The 17,319-nt window shown below is 42.7% G+C and overlaps 1 protein-coding gene across 1 annotated transcript in view; it reads left to right on the top strand.

Moving 5' to 3' along the window:
* Positions 1–17,319, top strand: part of DDAH1 (dimethylarginine dimethylaminohydrolase 1) — a 55,799-nt gene that overhangs the window by 28,924 nt on the left and 9,556 nt on the right. Inside the window, exons 2-4 of the mRNA XM_027882915.1 lie at positions 7,448–7,547; positions 8,702–8,775; positions 9,335–9,454. Of these exons, the coding sequence (XP_027738716.1) occupies positions 7,448–7,547; positions 8,702–8,775; positions 9,335–9,454 (294 nt within the window). The remainder of the gene's footprint in view (positions 1–7,447; positions 7,548–8,701; positions 8,776–9,334; positions 9,455–17,319) is intronic.

Genomic DNA, 17,319 nt, shown 5'->3' with positions numbered 1-17,319 from the left:
GACCTACCAGACTGGAGCTCCCCTCCTGCTTGGCCAAGAAGCTTTTCTAGGACAAGAAGCCTTAGAGGTCACCTGCCACATTCTGCTTCTCCTCCATGTGCCAGGCCCTCTCTGTGCTGACTCTGGTCCAGCTTTTTCCATGTTTCCCCTTCCCTATTAATCCCTGGTGGTACTGTGCTCACCCCAATCTTGGGTCACTCTTTCGGGGCAATGGACACTCAGCACCAGGTACATCAGCATAGTTTGTGAGTATTTCAGTAGTAGAGCAGTAAAGAGGTTTGGATCCATAATTAGCAGTGTGTGAGCAGTAAGATAAGATAATTATTTATGTGGCCCTTTCTGAACTCCATGGTTCATAAATTCCCAAAACTCTACCAAAAACTGCACCTGCTTGGTATAACCTTTGGATAAGGGTGAAACTGTCTCAGTTGGAGCTGCAATCTAAAAGCATTAGTGTGGTATCTGTGTACAGCTAACAAATTATCTTCTGCTTGAGGACATTGCTGAGGAGTACCTTGGTGTTCCTTCTTGGCCCTCCTGTATCCTTGTTTGATGAGAAATGGCTGAATCCTGAGGACAAGCAGTGATTTGTGTGCACTGCATGGCACGTCAGGCTGAGCAGGGTGGAAGGAGCACTGTCTGCCAGCAGAGCACGGTGCTGGCTGCATGCTGGTTGGTATTCTGGCACAGGCACTGAGCCTTGGACCTCCGTGTTGTCAGAGAATGTTTCCTGGGGTGTTTTCTGGCAGAGAGGTTTTTCTGGGTGTTCTGGTGTAAGGCTGTTTTCCATGTGCTGTGATGTTCAGCCTAGTTTGATGAAGTCAGGCTCAGATCACTCAGAACAGAGCAGTCCAGATGTGATTTGTCTGGGTGTCTTGAGAGCAGCATATCCACCCATGCCATCCGGAAGCGTGCTGCTGAGCAGCTGGCAATCCACGCTGGGGCCAGATTGCTGTTGGTCCTTATCTTTTCTCCCCTTCTTGAAAAAAGCAGTAGGATGGACACAAAGACTCTGTGTGGGAGAAAAGAGGGATTGATGGCTAAAGCAAACTGTGGTCTGTCGGTTAGATGGGAATGGCAGGTACAAGATGTCCTTACCAGGCTGTTCTGGTGGCTTTTTATAGGGCAGAGCTGACGTTTCTTGTCTTGCAATCTTAACACACTCTTACAGCATGGTCTGTATTGAATAGCAGTGCTGGAGTGTCTTGTTCTTCCACTGTTTTCCTGATGACCTTTGAAGAGCCAGGGCCCTTTCTGGTATTAATGCTGGGAGCAGGAGTTGGAAATTCTGCCACAACCCACATCCTACAAATTTCCGAGATCAATAACCATGAGGGTGTGTATCTGACCTGTTTAAAGCAAGAAAACAACCAGTAGTGTGTTTTTCTTCTCAAAAAGCCTCAAAACTATTACAGCACTGCTTTATTTTCTTTGAAGCCTCTGCAAGTCCAGAAGAGCAATGCTTATTGTTAAAAGGAGACAGACTTCTCTCACCTCCAAACAGAGCAGATTCAGGCAGGCAAGAACCTGGATCGTGACCAACACTGGTATCTGGTTTTGCAAAACTGAAGTCTACCCTTTCCTGGCCCCAGATTTGTCCATCTCTATTTATAACCTTTACTCAGAACCTTGCTGAAAAATGTGTTATAAATTGACAGTGGCACTTTGTGAACTCACAGTTAATGGCTCCAGAAATAATCACCTTTGAGATATCATAGTCTAACTTTTGCATACATTAAGTCTGGCATTTGCTTTGCACAGCTATGAGCGACTTTAAAACACAATGAAGTAAGACAGAAATGCAATATTTGTGATTTAACAAGCTGGAGAAATGGGTGGTGAATGTAAACTTTCAGGAGACAGTGCAGTAGTGTGTCTTGGACTGAGAGCCCTTTTTCTAAGAGCTGCAGTTGGTCTCTGGAGAACTGAGCTGTTAGCACATAAAGCTGAGTTCTGCTGGTTTAGAAACCTCTTTTCATCTCTGGGTCATTGGATGGTCATCTGCTCTCTGACTCACTCTGCATCCTTTCATTTAAGGCAGGTCTACAGACATCTTCCCCCTTTCACCAGGAGCTCAGAGACAAAGGCAGGTGGGTCATTGCAGTCATTAGAAGATGCTTGATTTGGTGCCATCCACAACTTCTGCTAAGCCCCAGCTGTGCCCCTGCCCATGGGGCATTTTGGGAGCCTCAGTGACGCCTCACCCATGGCCCCACCACCCAGCCTTATCACCCCAGAGGAAAAGCTGCCCTGCTCTTGGCAGGTGTGAGATGGTGGCTCGCAAAATCATTTCCCTATTTCCACTGTATTTTGAAGAGATAATTTCCTTCTTACTGTCAATAACATAAACCCCATAATATGGTTAGTGCGCAGGAGACCAGTAAATAATTTAGGAAGCAGCCTATGTTTAGAGTGCATCAAATACTAATATAGAGAAGTAAAAATCCCCGCACATCAGTTACAGTAATTGGTGGAAGGCACCGGTCTGGAGGGTAATGAGCTCCATTTTTAAAGCACGAGGAAATTAGATTCTTATAAATGTCAAACGCAGTTATTGTCCTCCTTCCTTGAAACAGAGCTGAGCTGGCTGGAGCCCATTGTCTCTCAATCAGCTTTGCTATGGATTAGATACATCCCGTCTCACACCAGGAATGTGCTTATTAGAAAAATATCACTGCACAAAGCATACAAGCTTTAACACTTAAACCATGTACTAATGGATACATGTACAATAAAACCCAATATCACATTACAAACCTTAAGCTGACCTGAGATAATAAGATACAGAAATCTGAAAGGATACAGATGAGTGTTTTCTTTGTGTGTAACAATTCTGACTACCTGGGATTTTAGTTTTCAAATAAAGGAGAAGAAGTGAGGGAAGGTGACTTTTCCTCTTGGCTGCTTATGAAAAAAGGAAGCAGTAAGTCTTCTTCATATTGAATATGCTTGTAATCAGGTCATGTCCAAATATTCTGTGTATTTTACTAGTGTCTCCTGGGTAACTGCAGCTTCACAGAGGACTTTATTGATCCACCGTTTTTCAGTTCTTTCCTGAAAAAAAAACAAGAGGTGGCTATTTGTTCATACATCAAAGCTAGCTCTGTGAATTAGTCTTTCATTCATAATGAATGAAAATCTTGCCAGTATGTGTTAAGACACCACACTTCAGAAAAATGGTTATCAGTTGTTTCGGGAGGGCAAAATGTGAGGAGGAGAGAGGTCTTTCTAAAATCAACCTCCTCTCCTACTTCTCTACTTTTAATGTCTTACTTGAGGATAACAATCAAGTTATCCTTGGTCCTTATCTAGAGATTGTGTCTTATTTCCTCTCTGGGGTAGGAGCTCTGTTAGAAAGTAGCACAATCCTTCTTGATGTAGGAAGGCTTAAGGATGGAGCAAAGCTCTAGATTCTCTTTTGCAGTGATGAGATACAGACTCAAGCTACTTGTGTGGATTTTACCATCCATATTAACCCAAACTCCAAATGCTGTTTCCGAGGTGGAAGTGTGTCAAACACATACCATGGACATGCTGTATTGGAGACCCTGCTCAGGACTGCTGCAGGATGTCTTGAGAGATGATGTGGATGGGGTGATGCAGCTCTGTGCTGTCTTCCATACAGGAAACAGCAAAAGCAGATGAGCTATTCAGTCCTAGATTTGTTTTTCTGGAATTCTTTTTTTTACAAGTATGTTGGGGTTTTTTTCCAGTTGCCTTTTTAATAATGTTAAATCTTCCCTTCTATCTTCTCAATCTCAACTTGTGCTTCTTTTTTCATTTTGCGTCTACTGAATGAACTTTCTGGTGTTGCCTGTGGAAAACAAACAGTAACTCGAGTCTTTTATTTTACACAAGCAAGAGATATTGAAAAGTATTCCTAGCATGTGTCACCAGACATGTGAACTCTTCCCAATAGAACTCTAGGAATTTCTACTCATTGCTTCAAGTCCCTGTAAAACAGTGGACCATAAGCTTAAATCCATTAACACTCATCATGGAAAAATGATCTGGCTATTTATATGGCAGTCATTTTATTTATTTAAATTTGAGTTCATAAGCTAAAATGAACCCAATTGTTGGGGGAAAACATCCTGAGGATCTTACAAATATCTTCAAAGCCTTGGACACTATGAAGCAAATGAAACTACTTTTCTGTGATTGTGGACAACTTCTAGTTCTGATAATTTTCCTTAATGTCTGTGCTACAGCTGTACCGCTATGAATTAAATAAAGAAACAATTAAAGGCATCTCTGATGTAGCCTGGTGGTTAAATGGTAATCAGCAGCTGGTGATTAAAACATCCATATGACTCAAATCACAAATCCAAAGTCAGCTTTTACATTCCTCTATCCTCATTAGCTAGGCACTTTACTTAATTGGTACTCTAGTGCATGTGTTATTAGTTGGCCATTCTGGGCCAGGGATGTGAAGTGCTGCTGCCTCCCTGCCTGCCTCTCCCTGGGGAGCTCTGCTTTGACTGACTGTGTTGGAGTCTCTTTGCAGGACCATGTGTGGTTTGCAGAACTCAGGTAAAAACTAGGTTTCCACCTGCCAGAAGAAGCCCAAACCTGTATTGCTGACTGGTGTTTGTTTGCTCTTATCACACGAATTGTTGCACATCCCTGATCCCAACGCTCATCAGAAATGTTGCACATTCCTGGTCCCATTAGGTCTTCAGGCAACCTTGAAACACGAGGTACCTTCGTGTCTTGTCTGCAGTCTGCCCAGGTTTTACTTGTCCTTATTCTCTCAGATGTTGTTCTGTGTTCCAGAGAAGCTTTTGCTTTTGTCTCTCCCCGTAGAAAGTGGGTAGGGTGGTCCTCTGCCACAGTAACACCCACATGGAGACATGGTAGGGGAGGAAGACAGGAGTGGCATGAGGAGTGAGTGCTCACCAGGGGCAGTCACTGGCTTGATTTCCTCCACAAGCCCAGGCAGCTTCTGCTGGGAATACCTGATCAGCAGCATATATCCTGAAAGAACTTTATCTGCTTGGTGTTTTGGTTTTGGAAGCTGCTGGAGGTCATAGATTAACTGGAGACAGGTGACTACGCAACAGGCTCAAAGCTGTTTTTTCCTGCCTCTCAGTCTTCTGCCTTACATAACCCCATCTGATGGGTATATTTATTTATTACAACTGCCTGTGACGGGTGTACCAGTTGTGAGTTTGCTCATCTGCCTCATGTCAGCACGAAAGAGTGAGTCTGTGTGTTCTTAGAATGGAACTCTTCTTTTATAATGCTGCAACTCTCTTACTTCATTTTAAGCAATTGTTTTCTTTTTTGGGGTCTTACGACTCTTAATCATGTAGCCACCTGCACAGTAAAACCCACTGGGCTTCACAGACAAAAGAAATCATTCTGCTATCAGCATACGGATGTTACAAAATGTTGCCATGTTTGTACAAAGGCAATTTTCCAATATTAACTCAGCTGTTCCCCATTTATTTTTAAAATATCACATGGGTCCAATCCTCATTATAGATCTAATTTTAAAGAACACTAGAGATAAAGCAACAAGACTAAGAAAGATGAAGACTTTCTACTATGCCTGGAGACTTCTCAGTGCCAGGTTTCTGTCTGAAGTCATTTTAGCATTGAATGAAAGACAGAGAAGCAAAAAGAAGTGTTAATTGTAAAGGGCATGCTGCAGGCTCGCTGCAGTCTGCGTGCCAAAGCCTTAGACAGGATTTTGTGTGGGGAGGATGAGACCCCTGTCTCAGCCAGCCCACAGGTACAATTCTGCTTTGCAGCATAGCCCATCAGAGTTCTCCAAGTGGCACAAAGACCTACCTTTGTCCTGCACAGCTTTAAACTGAGGCACCTACTGTAACTGTGTGCTTGTTGTCCAAGGTTTTTTCTCTAAAGTGACTAGAGAGTGAGAAGATGCTAGAGAAAAAGAAGAACCTCCAGAGAGCAGATCAGTCTTATATAAGATGCTGCCCTCAGTGTAGATCCCCCTATAGACCCCCATCACCTGTCCTGACAGCCCATGGGGACCTGCTCTTGCCTTTTGGGCCTGGGCTTCAGCATTACTGGGATGGCTCACAAACACCACCTTGCTGAATCGTGAAAAATGAGCGGGAAAAGGTGGCTTAGGTGGATCACATCTGCCCCCTCCCTTATTCCCAAAAGCCAGCACTGCTCTTAGGAAGGTATGACAAGCAAAATGTTTGCTGCTATTGCTCTGAGGCTGCTGCAGTGACCGTGAAGGACTAGTCACCATCATGTGACCTTTCTCTGCTGTGGCAGGTATAGTTTGGCAGAGCCCAAGAGTAGAGCTGCTAGAGTTGCTTTTGTTGGTATATAGTGCTGAAAGACTAGTGTGGTGTTACCTGCTTTAGTTTCCTTTGTTTCTTCTATGAATGCTCAATTTATCACATTAAGAAGATAAATGACCTGTGAGACATGAAAATCAGAGCTGTCTAATAGGTCTTCTCTGTGTCTCCCGTGTTTCTTAGAGCTTCCTGGGCACATCTGGTTAACCGTGGTGAGGGAGTTTCACTGAACATAAAAGTGCTCCTGTGTGTGTTCAAGTTCACAGGTTTCTGTGGATGAGCTAATGTTTTTATTGACATTCTGCAGGATGTAATTGTGAGCTTTTGGTGGCTGTGTGTAGATGCTTCTTTTGGCTTAGAAGGCACCACAGTGATGTTGTTTAAACATAAGGAGTGTTAGCCCCTGTTCTGGGTGGCTGATGACATGAGCCTCTATAGAAACAGATTCTGCTCTAGGGATCCTAGCAGCTCTCACAGGGAAAGAAGAAACCTACTGAAGCTGCATTCCCCACTCCTAATACAAACTCCTTTTATCAGGAAATGGACTTGGACTTCTAGCCACATATGCAGTTCTCCACAGCAAGCAGTCAGCCCCACAAGATAGGCTGATAATTCTGAAGCACGGTAGCTCAAAAATGCATGGAGAACTAGTGCTCAGAAGAATTTCAAACCTTTAAAATGAATGGTTTATTGATTAACGGATTTTTTTTTTTTTTTTTTTTTTTTGCTAACTGAAGAGGGGTTTGTGGTAGAGCTGCCACTTCTTGTGTCTAAGCAATGTGGAAGGAGTAAACCTCACTCCTCTGCTGGTGCTTTTTCTGGCTCAAATCCAAGGGACAGGATTTGCAAGAGGATATTACTGTGCAGACGGACTGGACTTAACATGTGTTTTGGACCTCTCATCTGTCTCCTGTGAATGCTGCATGGCTCCTGTGCAAAGGCAAGAGCCTGACCTCTACCACTTGACACCCCATCCCCTCCAGACCACAAAGGCCTCTGGAGAGAGGTGGTGAACTGTAATGGGCAGGGATACAAAGGCCTCTCCCATCCATCTTGCTAAAGGTGCATTAAAGGGCTTTAATTCTTATTAATTATATGTATTTCTGGCAGGTTTTTTTTAATTTTTCAACGGTACAATATGTTCTAAATAACTTTCTTTCAAATAGGTTGAAGCCATGAAGAGAGTACTAGAAAGTCTCAACCTGAATATAGTCGAAATGGTGGATGAAAATGCAACCTTGGATGGTGGAGATGTCTTATTTACAGGTATAGTGAAAGTGAATTTGCTGTTTAATTCTGACTGCCATAAAGACTGCCTGTTATCTGACATCAGCATAATAAAACATCATTCCTGTGGTTTGTTAAAACAGTTGTTTGCTAAATGTCACAAAGGTGAGTTCAAAGTGCAACCCTCAATGTTCTGGCTAATGCCTGAATAAATGGAATAGCAGTGCACACAGTACAAAGAGTGGCACTTGCATACAGATTTCATTTCAGCTTGTAAAGTGCCAATAAAAAAAATGCTTTCAGTCGTCAACTGTCTTCAATTGTTTCATATTTCTTGCTACAAGCAGCTACATTCACCAGACTCGTTTTCAGGACTTGTAAAAGGTTGATGCAGATAATTGTCACTAGTTCAATGAATCAAACGCAAAAAAATACATCTTTTGTTTATGGAGAAAGTGGTGGAGTTGCCTGTCAGATGTCATGTGCTAGACAACTTATATGCATGGTTGACTTCAAAGATGAAGCTACTGACTGTGTTTTTTATGTCATTAAACCCATTAGGCATTTTCTCACATCGGCTGCACACAGGGCTGCTCCCCGCCTGTGCTGAATGAGCCTGTTTGTTTTCATCAGCATCACAGGACATTGTCTGCTTGCCTTAGTTCACCAAAGGGAAAGAAGGGTCTCAAAAGAAGCAGACCAGGAAAGGAGGCCTTTCTAAGGCAATGCAGATCCAGCACTGATTTTCTCTGGAGCTGAAGGATGATGGTGACTGCAGAGCTGTCTTGAGACCAGAGGAAATCTCAGAGGGAGAGGGAAATGGTCAATCAGTGCTGTACTAATCCAACCCAGCTGTCCTCTTTCCTGACCCAATGCCCATTGCAGAGCTTTAGAAGAGGAAGCTATTTATGCTTCTGGTGAAATGTGTCTTCTGCATAAAGATTAATTGCTGTAGATTATCAGCTCACAATTGCAGGTTGCGTTTTTTTATGCTGAATTTTCAGTTTTACTACTCAGCTAGAGAAAAGAAAGAAAATGAAAATCTGTGAAATATTGCTTCAGAATGTCTCTAAAGTTGTTCTACTTTAAAAATGTTTATGCTCTGATGAAGAAGTTAATGTGACATTTTTTTATGACTTAAGAAAAAGAAAAGAAAAGCTGTAATTATTTTGCTCTCAATTTTTTCATTCAAGGCAGAGAATTTTTCGTGGGTCTTTCCAGGCGGACAAATCAACGTGGTGCAGAAATTCTGGCTGACACATTTAAGGTTCGTAGACTCATTCATGCCACAGGAAATAAAAGCTGTCATTCATTGAACTACTTTAAAAACTATAGTGGCCAAGGTGTTTCTCATACTCATGTACTTTATGTGGGACTAAAAAGGTTTGAACATCCTGTAAAGTGATAAGTGCTGAAGTTGGATCTGAAAAGTGAGATTGCTGCATAAAAATAAATTGGATAGTGGGAGGCTGTTACTTTTTGAAAGCATATAACACTCATGTTCTTCATGTTCTCATATATCAGGAAGGTGTTCTAACTGACAGTCCCTGGAGAGGTTTTATGTACATACTGTTTAATTAAGCATTTTAATGTATTTCTTTATAGTCTCAACAATAGTAATATTTGAAACATTTTCTGGGTTTTACTCCAGTGCTCCAGACAACACAGGCTGGTCTGGAGGAGTGTGTCTTACCTAAACAGTTGACACTGTGCCCTGGGATTGACAATTTGCAGACAGTAAAATTAATTATGGAATGTCTCAATATAATTATGGAATTAGGACACTTTAAAAATATTTATAACAACCATTCCTTGCTTCCATACAGGATTATGCTGTCTCCACAGTCCCTGTTCATGATTCTTTGCATCTGAAGGGCTTTTGCAGCATGGCTGGACCAAACTTGATTGCTATTGGATCAAGTGAAGCTGCACAGAAAGCCCTGAAGGTAAAGCACATAAGAAAGTTTTCTAAACAGCAGATCTCCTTTTGTTTTGTTTTGGTTTAATATCTGTTTTAGAATGCTGGAATTTTAAAATAGATATAGATCAATGAAAGAGGAAACCAGTACATGAGGAAACTTGGCTTTTAAAATTGCCAGAGGGGAAGTAAAAGTTTTGTCATGAAGAAGGAGGGAGAGGGGTCTGATCCCTTTTGCAAAGATGTTTATGCTGTTTATGCAGCGTAGACTTTCTGGATAAATCAGTAAGTAATTCCAGCTGCAGGCCCCAGAGTCCCGGATTCCCTGTTCCTCCTTCCATCATCACCAGGATGCAAAGTAAAGTTCCTTTCTGGTCACACTTTTTCCTCTGTGGTCCCATGAGGGTCTCATAACAGCACGGCTTCAACAGGAAGAAGGGAGAGTAGTCTCACCCCAGCCTGCCCATGGTTTGTGTCTGAACATTTTCCTGTAAAGTGGGAGGTGAGGCCAAGAGACCTCTTGTATCTGAGTCTCTCTCTTTGCTGGCAGATTTGGAAACCAGTAATCCATTGTGTAGCAGGTCAAGGCTGTACTACTACCACCATCCTCAGTGGGAAATGTTTATTGCTGCTGTAGTTTGCCCTGGGCTCAGTGGCTTTCCTGCCTGTTGTGTGTGTTTAGAGCAAATCTACCACATTAAAGTCCATTGGAGATGTGGGCACAGAGATACCTGAGACCATGAATCTCATTATGCTTGTAGGAAACAGCTCATGGAGAGGTCAGCATCTCTGCTCCTGCAGGGTAGCACAGCTGCAGGCACCGACACTTTGCAGCAGAAACTTTGTCTGGGGCACCAAAACAGCAAAGGGCAACTGAGACTTTTTTTATCAGGACTTGCCGGAAAGATTAAACAAGAATTTGCTTTTCAGTAATGGCAGCAAGTCCTAAATTTTCAGTTTACGATTATACTGATTCTTTTGCCAATAAATAAGAGCCTAAGTGCAGGCTTTGCTCTTTGGTTTTGCAGAAGCCTCCTTGGTGCAACATAATCACCATGAAGAGTGGTAGAGATAGCTCTGCTGTATTAGTGAGAAAACTGTTTGAAATCTGCTCAGATTAAATGTAACTTATGCAACCCAACTTGTGTCTCTTGCCCTGGTTCTAAAGCATGAATTATTTTCAAGAACAGCATTGCTGTAAGTACCCAAGGCACTGCTCCAAATCTGTGCCAGGCAGAACATTTACAACAGAAATAGTGTGTAACTCCAAAATCAACATCCCTGGTCCCCAAAGAGCTTAGGAACCTACACTGCATGTCTTGTACACTTCCTTGTGTTTAGTAAGCCAGTGATATTTATTACTTTAAAACATCTTTAAATATTTGCAAGATGGAGGCCTGAGAGATTTCTTGTCCTTACTGCCGCGCTGAGATATTTCACTGAATGTTTGGTTTTCAGATCTTAAATGTTTCCCTCATGGGCATAATCCTAGGACTTTTCATTTCCCAGCAGCATCGTTTTTACTATCAGAGCTCAGCAGAGCTTTGTTGGGGTTTTTTTTCTTTTTTTATTTTGTGATGGTTCAAGTTTTAAAGTGTCTCGCTCGCCAGCTGAGATAAAATGAACATTCTCAGTGTCCCCCTTGCTGGACATGAGATGAATTGTGGGGGCCAAGAAAGTCTAGTCTTTGCTGGCTTAGACTTGCAGCCTGGCACAATTAAGGAGATAGGATAGCAGCCTGATTGCTATATCTGAGTTTAGGGGAGTTCCTAAACAAGAGGATGGTCCCTTGACTTCCCACATAGTTTGGAGTGCTTTAATTTTGCTTATTTAGTTCCTTTGAACAAGATGTCAAAGTTTCTCTCTTATTAGAAATCACTACAGGAAGCTCTGAGAGCACATTCCCAGCTTATCACCCACGTCTTCTTCCCTGAGAAACTTATAACAGTTGGTTTTGGCTACGAAGGTCTGATGTTCCTGATGCTGTGAGATTGATTTAATCTGGGATGGAAAGTGCTCTGCATCTTTCCCTGTGAGATATACACTATCCCAAATGTTCAGGCTCAAACTCAAAATGCATTGTGAGCAGCAGCCTGATGAAGTTTGAATATATCCAGATAGCTCTACACTTGTGTAGTGTGTTTATAAACACGAGCAAAATTCAAGTACAGTACTGGTTGCTCGGAGCTACAATTTGAACTTGAGCCAGGACTAATCTGAGAACTCATCAGTTTGATTAAAGCCCTTTGCACAGCTCGGCTAATCATGTTGCAGTGCATCAAATTAGCTATTGTAACCAAAAATATTTTTTGCATAAGCTGATTAAATGCTGCTGGTAACTAACCATCAAGTAAATACCAGCATTAATCAAGGTACAGTAAAAAGCAGATATATTTTTAAAACAAGGTGGTAATTACAAGATAATCTGACAGTCTTTGATTGTTGGTGGATATCTTTTAAAAATTAACTACATCAGTTTTCAGTGTGTTTTTCTGCTTTGGACATTTAGCAGCACGGTGGCAAGTATGTGAGGGTTATGTTTGTTCACACCCTGCCACCTGAAGTTGAGGGCTCTGGCCTAGAGCAGCGGTTTTGTCCCCTAATGTGTGCCCTTCTCATGCTCCTGGAGAGCTGACAGGTTACATCAGGCAACCATGTCACAGTCAGCAACTTACGAAGTTACCCCCAGTGTGTTTCAGTGTGTTGGATACAAGTCTACTCTCATCCTGGGAAATCTCTAGCTGTTCCTCCAGGAATCTAAATCTCTTCAGAGAAATTACTGGCAAACAAATGTGTAAATTGTCTGTCTTGGAAATTATGGCATTTGCAATGCTGCTTATTACCAGCTTCGTTTAACATTTGATTTCTTGATTTTTGACAAAATATTTGTATTTGTTCACTTGCCTCCAAAGAAAAAAATTTCAGTTGGCAATCAGCATCTTGCAGTCCTGCGGAAATGCAACTGCAAGAGGATCTTTGAGGCACTGACATTCAGAATTAAAAGCTGCTCCCTGGATTTTACCAGATCGACTGAGCTGTAGCAGTGCTGTCAGCTGTTCCTCTCGTTACCCAATGCAGTCTGTGTGGCAGTACAGTCCCCTGAGCTTCTGCCGAGTCTGTTGCCTGGCACAGCCCAGCATGCCACTCCTTTATTGTGATAGCTTGTTATTTTAAACCCCTCCCTCATGCTGCCATTTTTCATGTCTGGAAATGCAATCATAAGCCAGATGATTAAGTTGTCTTTAGCCATGTCTCATAGTTGTTTTCGCATGTCTTGTTGGGCAACAAGTGAACTGCTATGTAATGCTATGCTAACACTTTATATTTAAAATAGGATTTATCTTCCTGCTAGCAATATTGTTTAAAAGAGAAATTATTTTTGATTGTTCTTACTAGTGCAACTTGTGCATCCTTACAATACATTAAAAATAGAAAAAGAAATTGCACCTGGTGCTCACATGTGGCAGAGTGCAATTGATGTAGCGTTTAGTGCAGTGTGTGTAATGTAAAGCACTGCAAGTGAGCTAGGAAATGAGTGCACAGAGTTTAGGATTATAGACCACATGCTAGAAGTAGACAATAAATCAGAAGTGACATTTTAGCCATGAAATCCTCTTCAGTCTCTGGCAAATATAGAATGTTTATTTGAGTTGTAGCTGAAAAGTGGCACTTGAGGAAACTGCGTGGAAAAAAAAGAGACAAATCAAGTGCAGAAAGTACTGGGGCCTGTAGTTACTATCACATCTGAAATTTTAACTTCCCTCTGCTGTTTTCAGAATGCATTTAATTCCTTCTTGTAGTTAAACCTGTTTATAATTCTGTACATGTAATTCCACAGTTGAACATTGGCCATGGCTGTTGAGACGATAAAGCCTGGGATTATTTTTCTGTTCCCTCAGTGAGGCCAGGATTTCCTCCAAATATGTCACCTTTGGGCTCTGATCCTGCACTGTTGGAACTGCTGACTTTTACTGTGAGCATGAATGAGGACAGATTGGGGCTATGGCAGTGCTGGTCCCAGTGCAGGCTCTTGGTGGGGCAATGCTGCAGGTGAACGCTTTGCACCGCTTTTTCCACAAGGGGCACAGCCCTGGCATCTTGCTGGGACAGCAGAAGGGCAGAGACTGGTCCAGGACGTGATCCAGTTCAGGTCCCAGCAGCAAAGGCAAAAGCTAAGCAAGGTGGTGATGGGAACCATGACACTGTTGCACACTCCTTTCTGCATTCTCTTGCTCTATATTAAGTCCAGAAAAGCCACATTTCTGGCTGTCTGTATTGGTTGGTACAGAGCACAGTTTCCTTCCACTTTGTAATGAGTGAAGACTTGGACAGCAGCAGATGATTGGGGACAAAGTCCTGGGTCAAACCATTCTCTGTCACCCTTTGGTAGCAATCCCAAAGGATCTGAGGATTACACATGTTGTTCCCAGCTTTGTCAAACTCAACTATTCCCTAGCAAGCAGGATGGCCTCTATCTGTAGCAAGTGTCTGCTAACGAGGGTCCTTTCTCACCTGTTGAGGAATGAGTTTGTCCTTTGGGTAGGCTCTGATGTTGCTCATTCTCCGAAGGACTAGCCCCAGGGTCTCCCCATGGGGCTGGTAGAGAAAGCCTTGGTGTAAATCCACTGATCTGGGGTAATGGAAGTTGCCTGGTGATTATTGATGGATCTCGGAAGGGAGCAGAGGACCTGGAATGAAGATAGGAAAGCCAGCATAGTGGCTAGGGATGGGGGCTGACACATGGAGGGCACTCATCCCACCATATGGCCTGAGCTTAATCAAGCAGTCAGCTGTGTCTGGCATATTCCCTCTGAGATCTGGAATAATGGAGTGGCACGTGAAATATCTGGGATTTCAGGTGGTCATTTGAGAGGAATGGATGCTAATTTCAGAGGCAGTGTGGCTGTGGCAGATGTCAGGGCTGAGTGGCATTGCCAGGCAGAGTCCAAGGCAGAGCGGGTGATACAGCTGAGCTTGTAACCCATCATGTACCCTCACAGACCTGTCCCAGCAGGACCCAGAGTGGTGGTGACATCTGCACTTCTGAACTTGTCCTTGGAATCCCGGAGTCCAGCCTCTGGAAGTCACTAAATAATGATTCAATGGGATTTCTTTACTGTCAGGAGTATATTGGAATATGTGCAGTAGTGCAATGCCATGATTCTAGCAAATACCTTTCTTTTTTTCCTCCCACTTTCAATAAAAGGTTGGACATGATTGTCTTGCCTTGTTCTTGACTCTCTCATTCAGTATCTTCTGTTGGCAGTGGAGCTGCTCATTCATTCATTCCCTAAATTATTCCCTGAAGGATACTATTGCAAATGAAGCTGTTTTGACAGGGGTCAGGGGAGGCTTATCAAAACCACATCTTAGGAATAAAGTAGAAAGGATTCACTTCTGGGCAACTAGGCCCTTGGTCTGTATCCAGAGCTACGATCAGAGCAGAGCTTTTAAAGACTTGGGCGCAAGGAGTTGTTCTAGCATTGGCAGTTGCCCCCATTCCTTTGATTAAATGCCTTTTGTTCTTACTCCATCTTGTGTAACTGAAGTCTCTGCAATGTGCTAGCTTTAAAAAGCTAAGTACTGTTTCCCTGCATGAGAGGAGGGTTATAGTGGCTGCATAAAGCAGAGGGATTCCCAGCTCTGCCACAGAAGTACCTCCAGAACAGGCACCTAAGGGAAAACTTCATCTCTCTGGTATTCTTAGAAAGCAGCCTGTACTGCCACACAGTATGAAAAGGCTAAATCTGGTCTTCCTATTGTCTTTATAGCATCTGTCTTTTCTAATAATGCACAAGTTTGCATGAAAACATTATCTCTTCTTCCTTAAGAATTCATCATTTGTGCCTCTGCTTATTCCCCACATGAAGTCATAATCCTTTATTTACGCTATCACAATGGGTTGCTGTGGAAATGATTACTAATATTAATAACCCAAAGAAGATGACATCAGGTAGGGAATTAGTAGAAAGTGCAGATGAATGCTGACTTTTCTGTAATGCAGTAACAAAGAAAGGTCAGTGAAATACAGAGAACCATTGACAACTTTCCCCTTAAAGCTAAATATTACAAAAATGAGACTTTGCTTCTCTCAGCCTTATAGATAGGAAAATTAGTCAGTTTATAAAATTCTGTGCACTTTCCTTTAGCTCCTTTTGATTCTTCATTACTTTATGAATTAGGGGTAGACCCTGTCTCAGAAGACATAGGTCATCACCAAGTGCCAGATGACCTCCTACTTTAAAAGGGCAACTTTAAACAGCAAGTTATATTTTTCTTTTCTTTAATTTTAGATGTCGTAATAGACACTGCACTTGTCTGAGTGTCAGTGCTGTTCAGTTTGCTTATGCGCAGAAGAATCTAATCTTTTGAAAGATAAATACTCAAAAATATGTATTTATAGACTAGAGATTGTTGTATTAGTCAGTTTTGTTTGTTTTTTAAAGGCGGAGGAGTGTCCCTTTCAATACATATATATCCTCACCAGTAAGGCTGTCAGCTGCAGGAGCTGGGTCAGAGGTTGACTGAGATGTTTTTTGACTTGTGTAAATGAGGACTCATGTTTCTAGTCCTTTGCTTCTTTTTTTCTTTGACTATTCTCTCCCTGGGTTCCTGTTCCAAAAGACAGGATGTTTGTCCCCTCGCCTTCTTGACTGAAAGCAACAGCACACGTAATCCACTTCCTTTTCCCCTTCTCAGGTCGTGGTTTCCTTTGCAGTGGTCCTTGGGCAGAGCTGGTAGGCAGGTGACAGCACAGCTATGACACCAGGTGGTTCGGGGGGCAGAGCAGTGCAGGTGAGCACAAGAACACCACATGGTACCCATCACATCCGTGGTGATGCAAAAGGTGTCCTGTGCCAGGGAAAGCCAAGGAGCAGGGTGGGAGAGGCTGCTTACTCTGCCTTCTGGAAAACATGACTGAGAGGGTGCAGCAGGGAGGAAGAGCCCAAAGCTCAGCTGCTGACAGCGTGGGAGGTAGGTGGAAATTAAAGTAACATTCTGACTGTGTCTGGGCTAAGAAATTTGGTGTACTGACCATGGCAGACTGGGGCTTGCTGGTTTCAAATAGATCTTGAATGCATTTTTCATCTATGGGTCTATGCTGTCCTATCCTATATCGCTGTCAGACTTTCAGGTACTTGATAAGAAGGCTTAGATCGTTCTCCTTTGATTTATGCTGCTCAAAGTGGCTGTCTTGTCCCTTTCCTATTGAGTCTGCCATGCTGTTTTCTCTCCTGCCTGTGTGCATGTCAGGGTTGACACTCCTGATCTCAACATTCAAGCAAGTTTGCTGGCTTTTCCAGCTCTGCTCTTCTGTCCCCTGTGATCAGCCTGGCCAAGTATTCATGGTCACTGTCGGCACTGCTGCGTTACAAGGAAACTCTGAGAAGCGACTGAGTCCCTACACCCAGGCACATAGCACTGGACTTTCTTGTCCTGGACTTTCTTGCATTGAACACAAAGGCTGCTGCTTTCTCTCTCCAGTGCCAATTGTTTCTCCAAATATGAAGAAATGGATAGAGACAGGGCAATAAAACACTGAATGAACTTCAGTGTAGGTAAGTGTAAAGTGATTTTCAGCAGGGACAGGGAGAATGACAATTCTGAATGTTATTCTGATCATCACATATGAAATAATGTGCTCTGAGTGATCATTACCACAGAAATGTGATCCTGGGATTGTTGGAATTTCCAGTTCAGCTGAAAGCAAAATGGAGAACATCGTTATGCCACTGATTAAAGCTGTGGTGCATCTGCATGTTGGTGTTGTGTGCACTTTGCATACATAATCCCGTCATTCCAAAAGAGGTAAAGTAGAACTGGAAGAATTCAGAAAAGTGCAATAAGGACCGACAGATGCTTGGACAGCTTTCCTAAGGAAACAAACTAAGC

This window comes from Empidonax traillii, unplaced genomic scaffold (assembly GCF_003031625.1).
Source record: "Empidonax traillii isolate 1590-97213 ecotype Southwest subspecies unplaced genomic scaffold, ASM303162v1 scaffold114:size1751661, whole genome shotgun sequence".
NCBI classification, from domain to species: Eukaryota; Metazoa; Chordata; class Aves; order Passeriformes; family Tyrannidae; genus Empidonax; species Empidonax traillii.
This window is presented reverse-complemented; position numbering and strand designations above follow the sequence as displayed.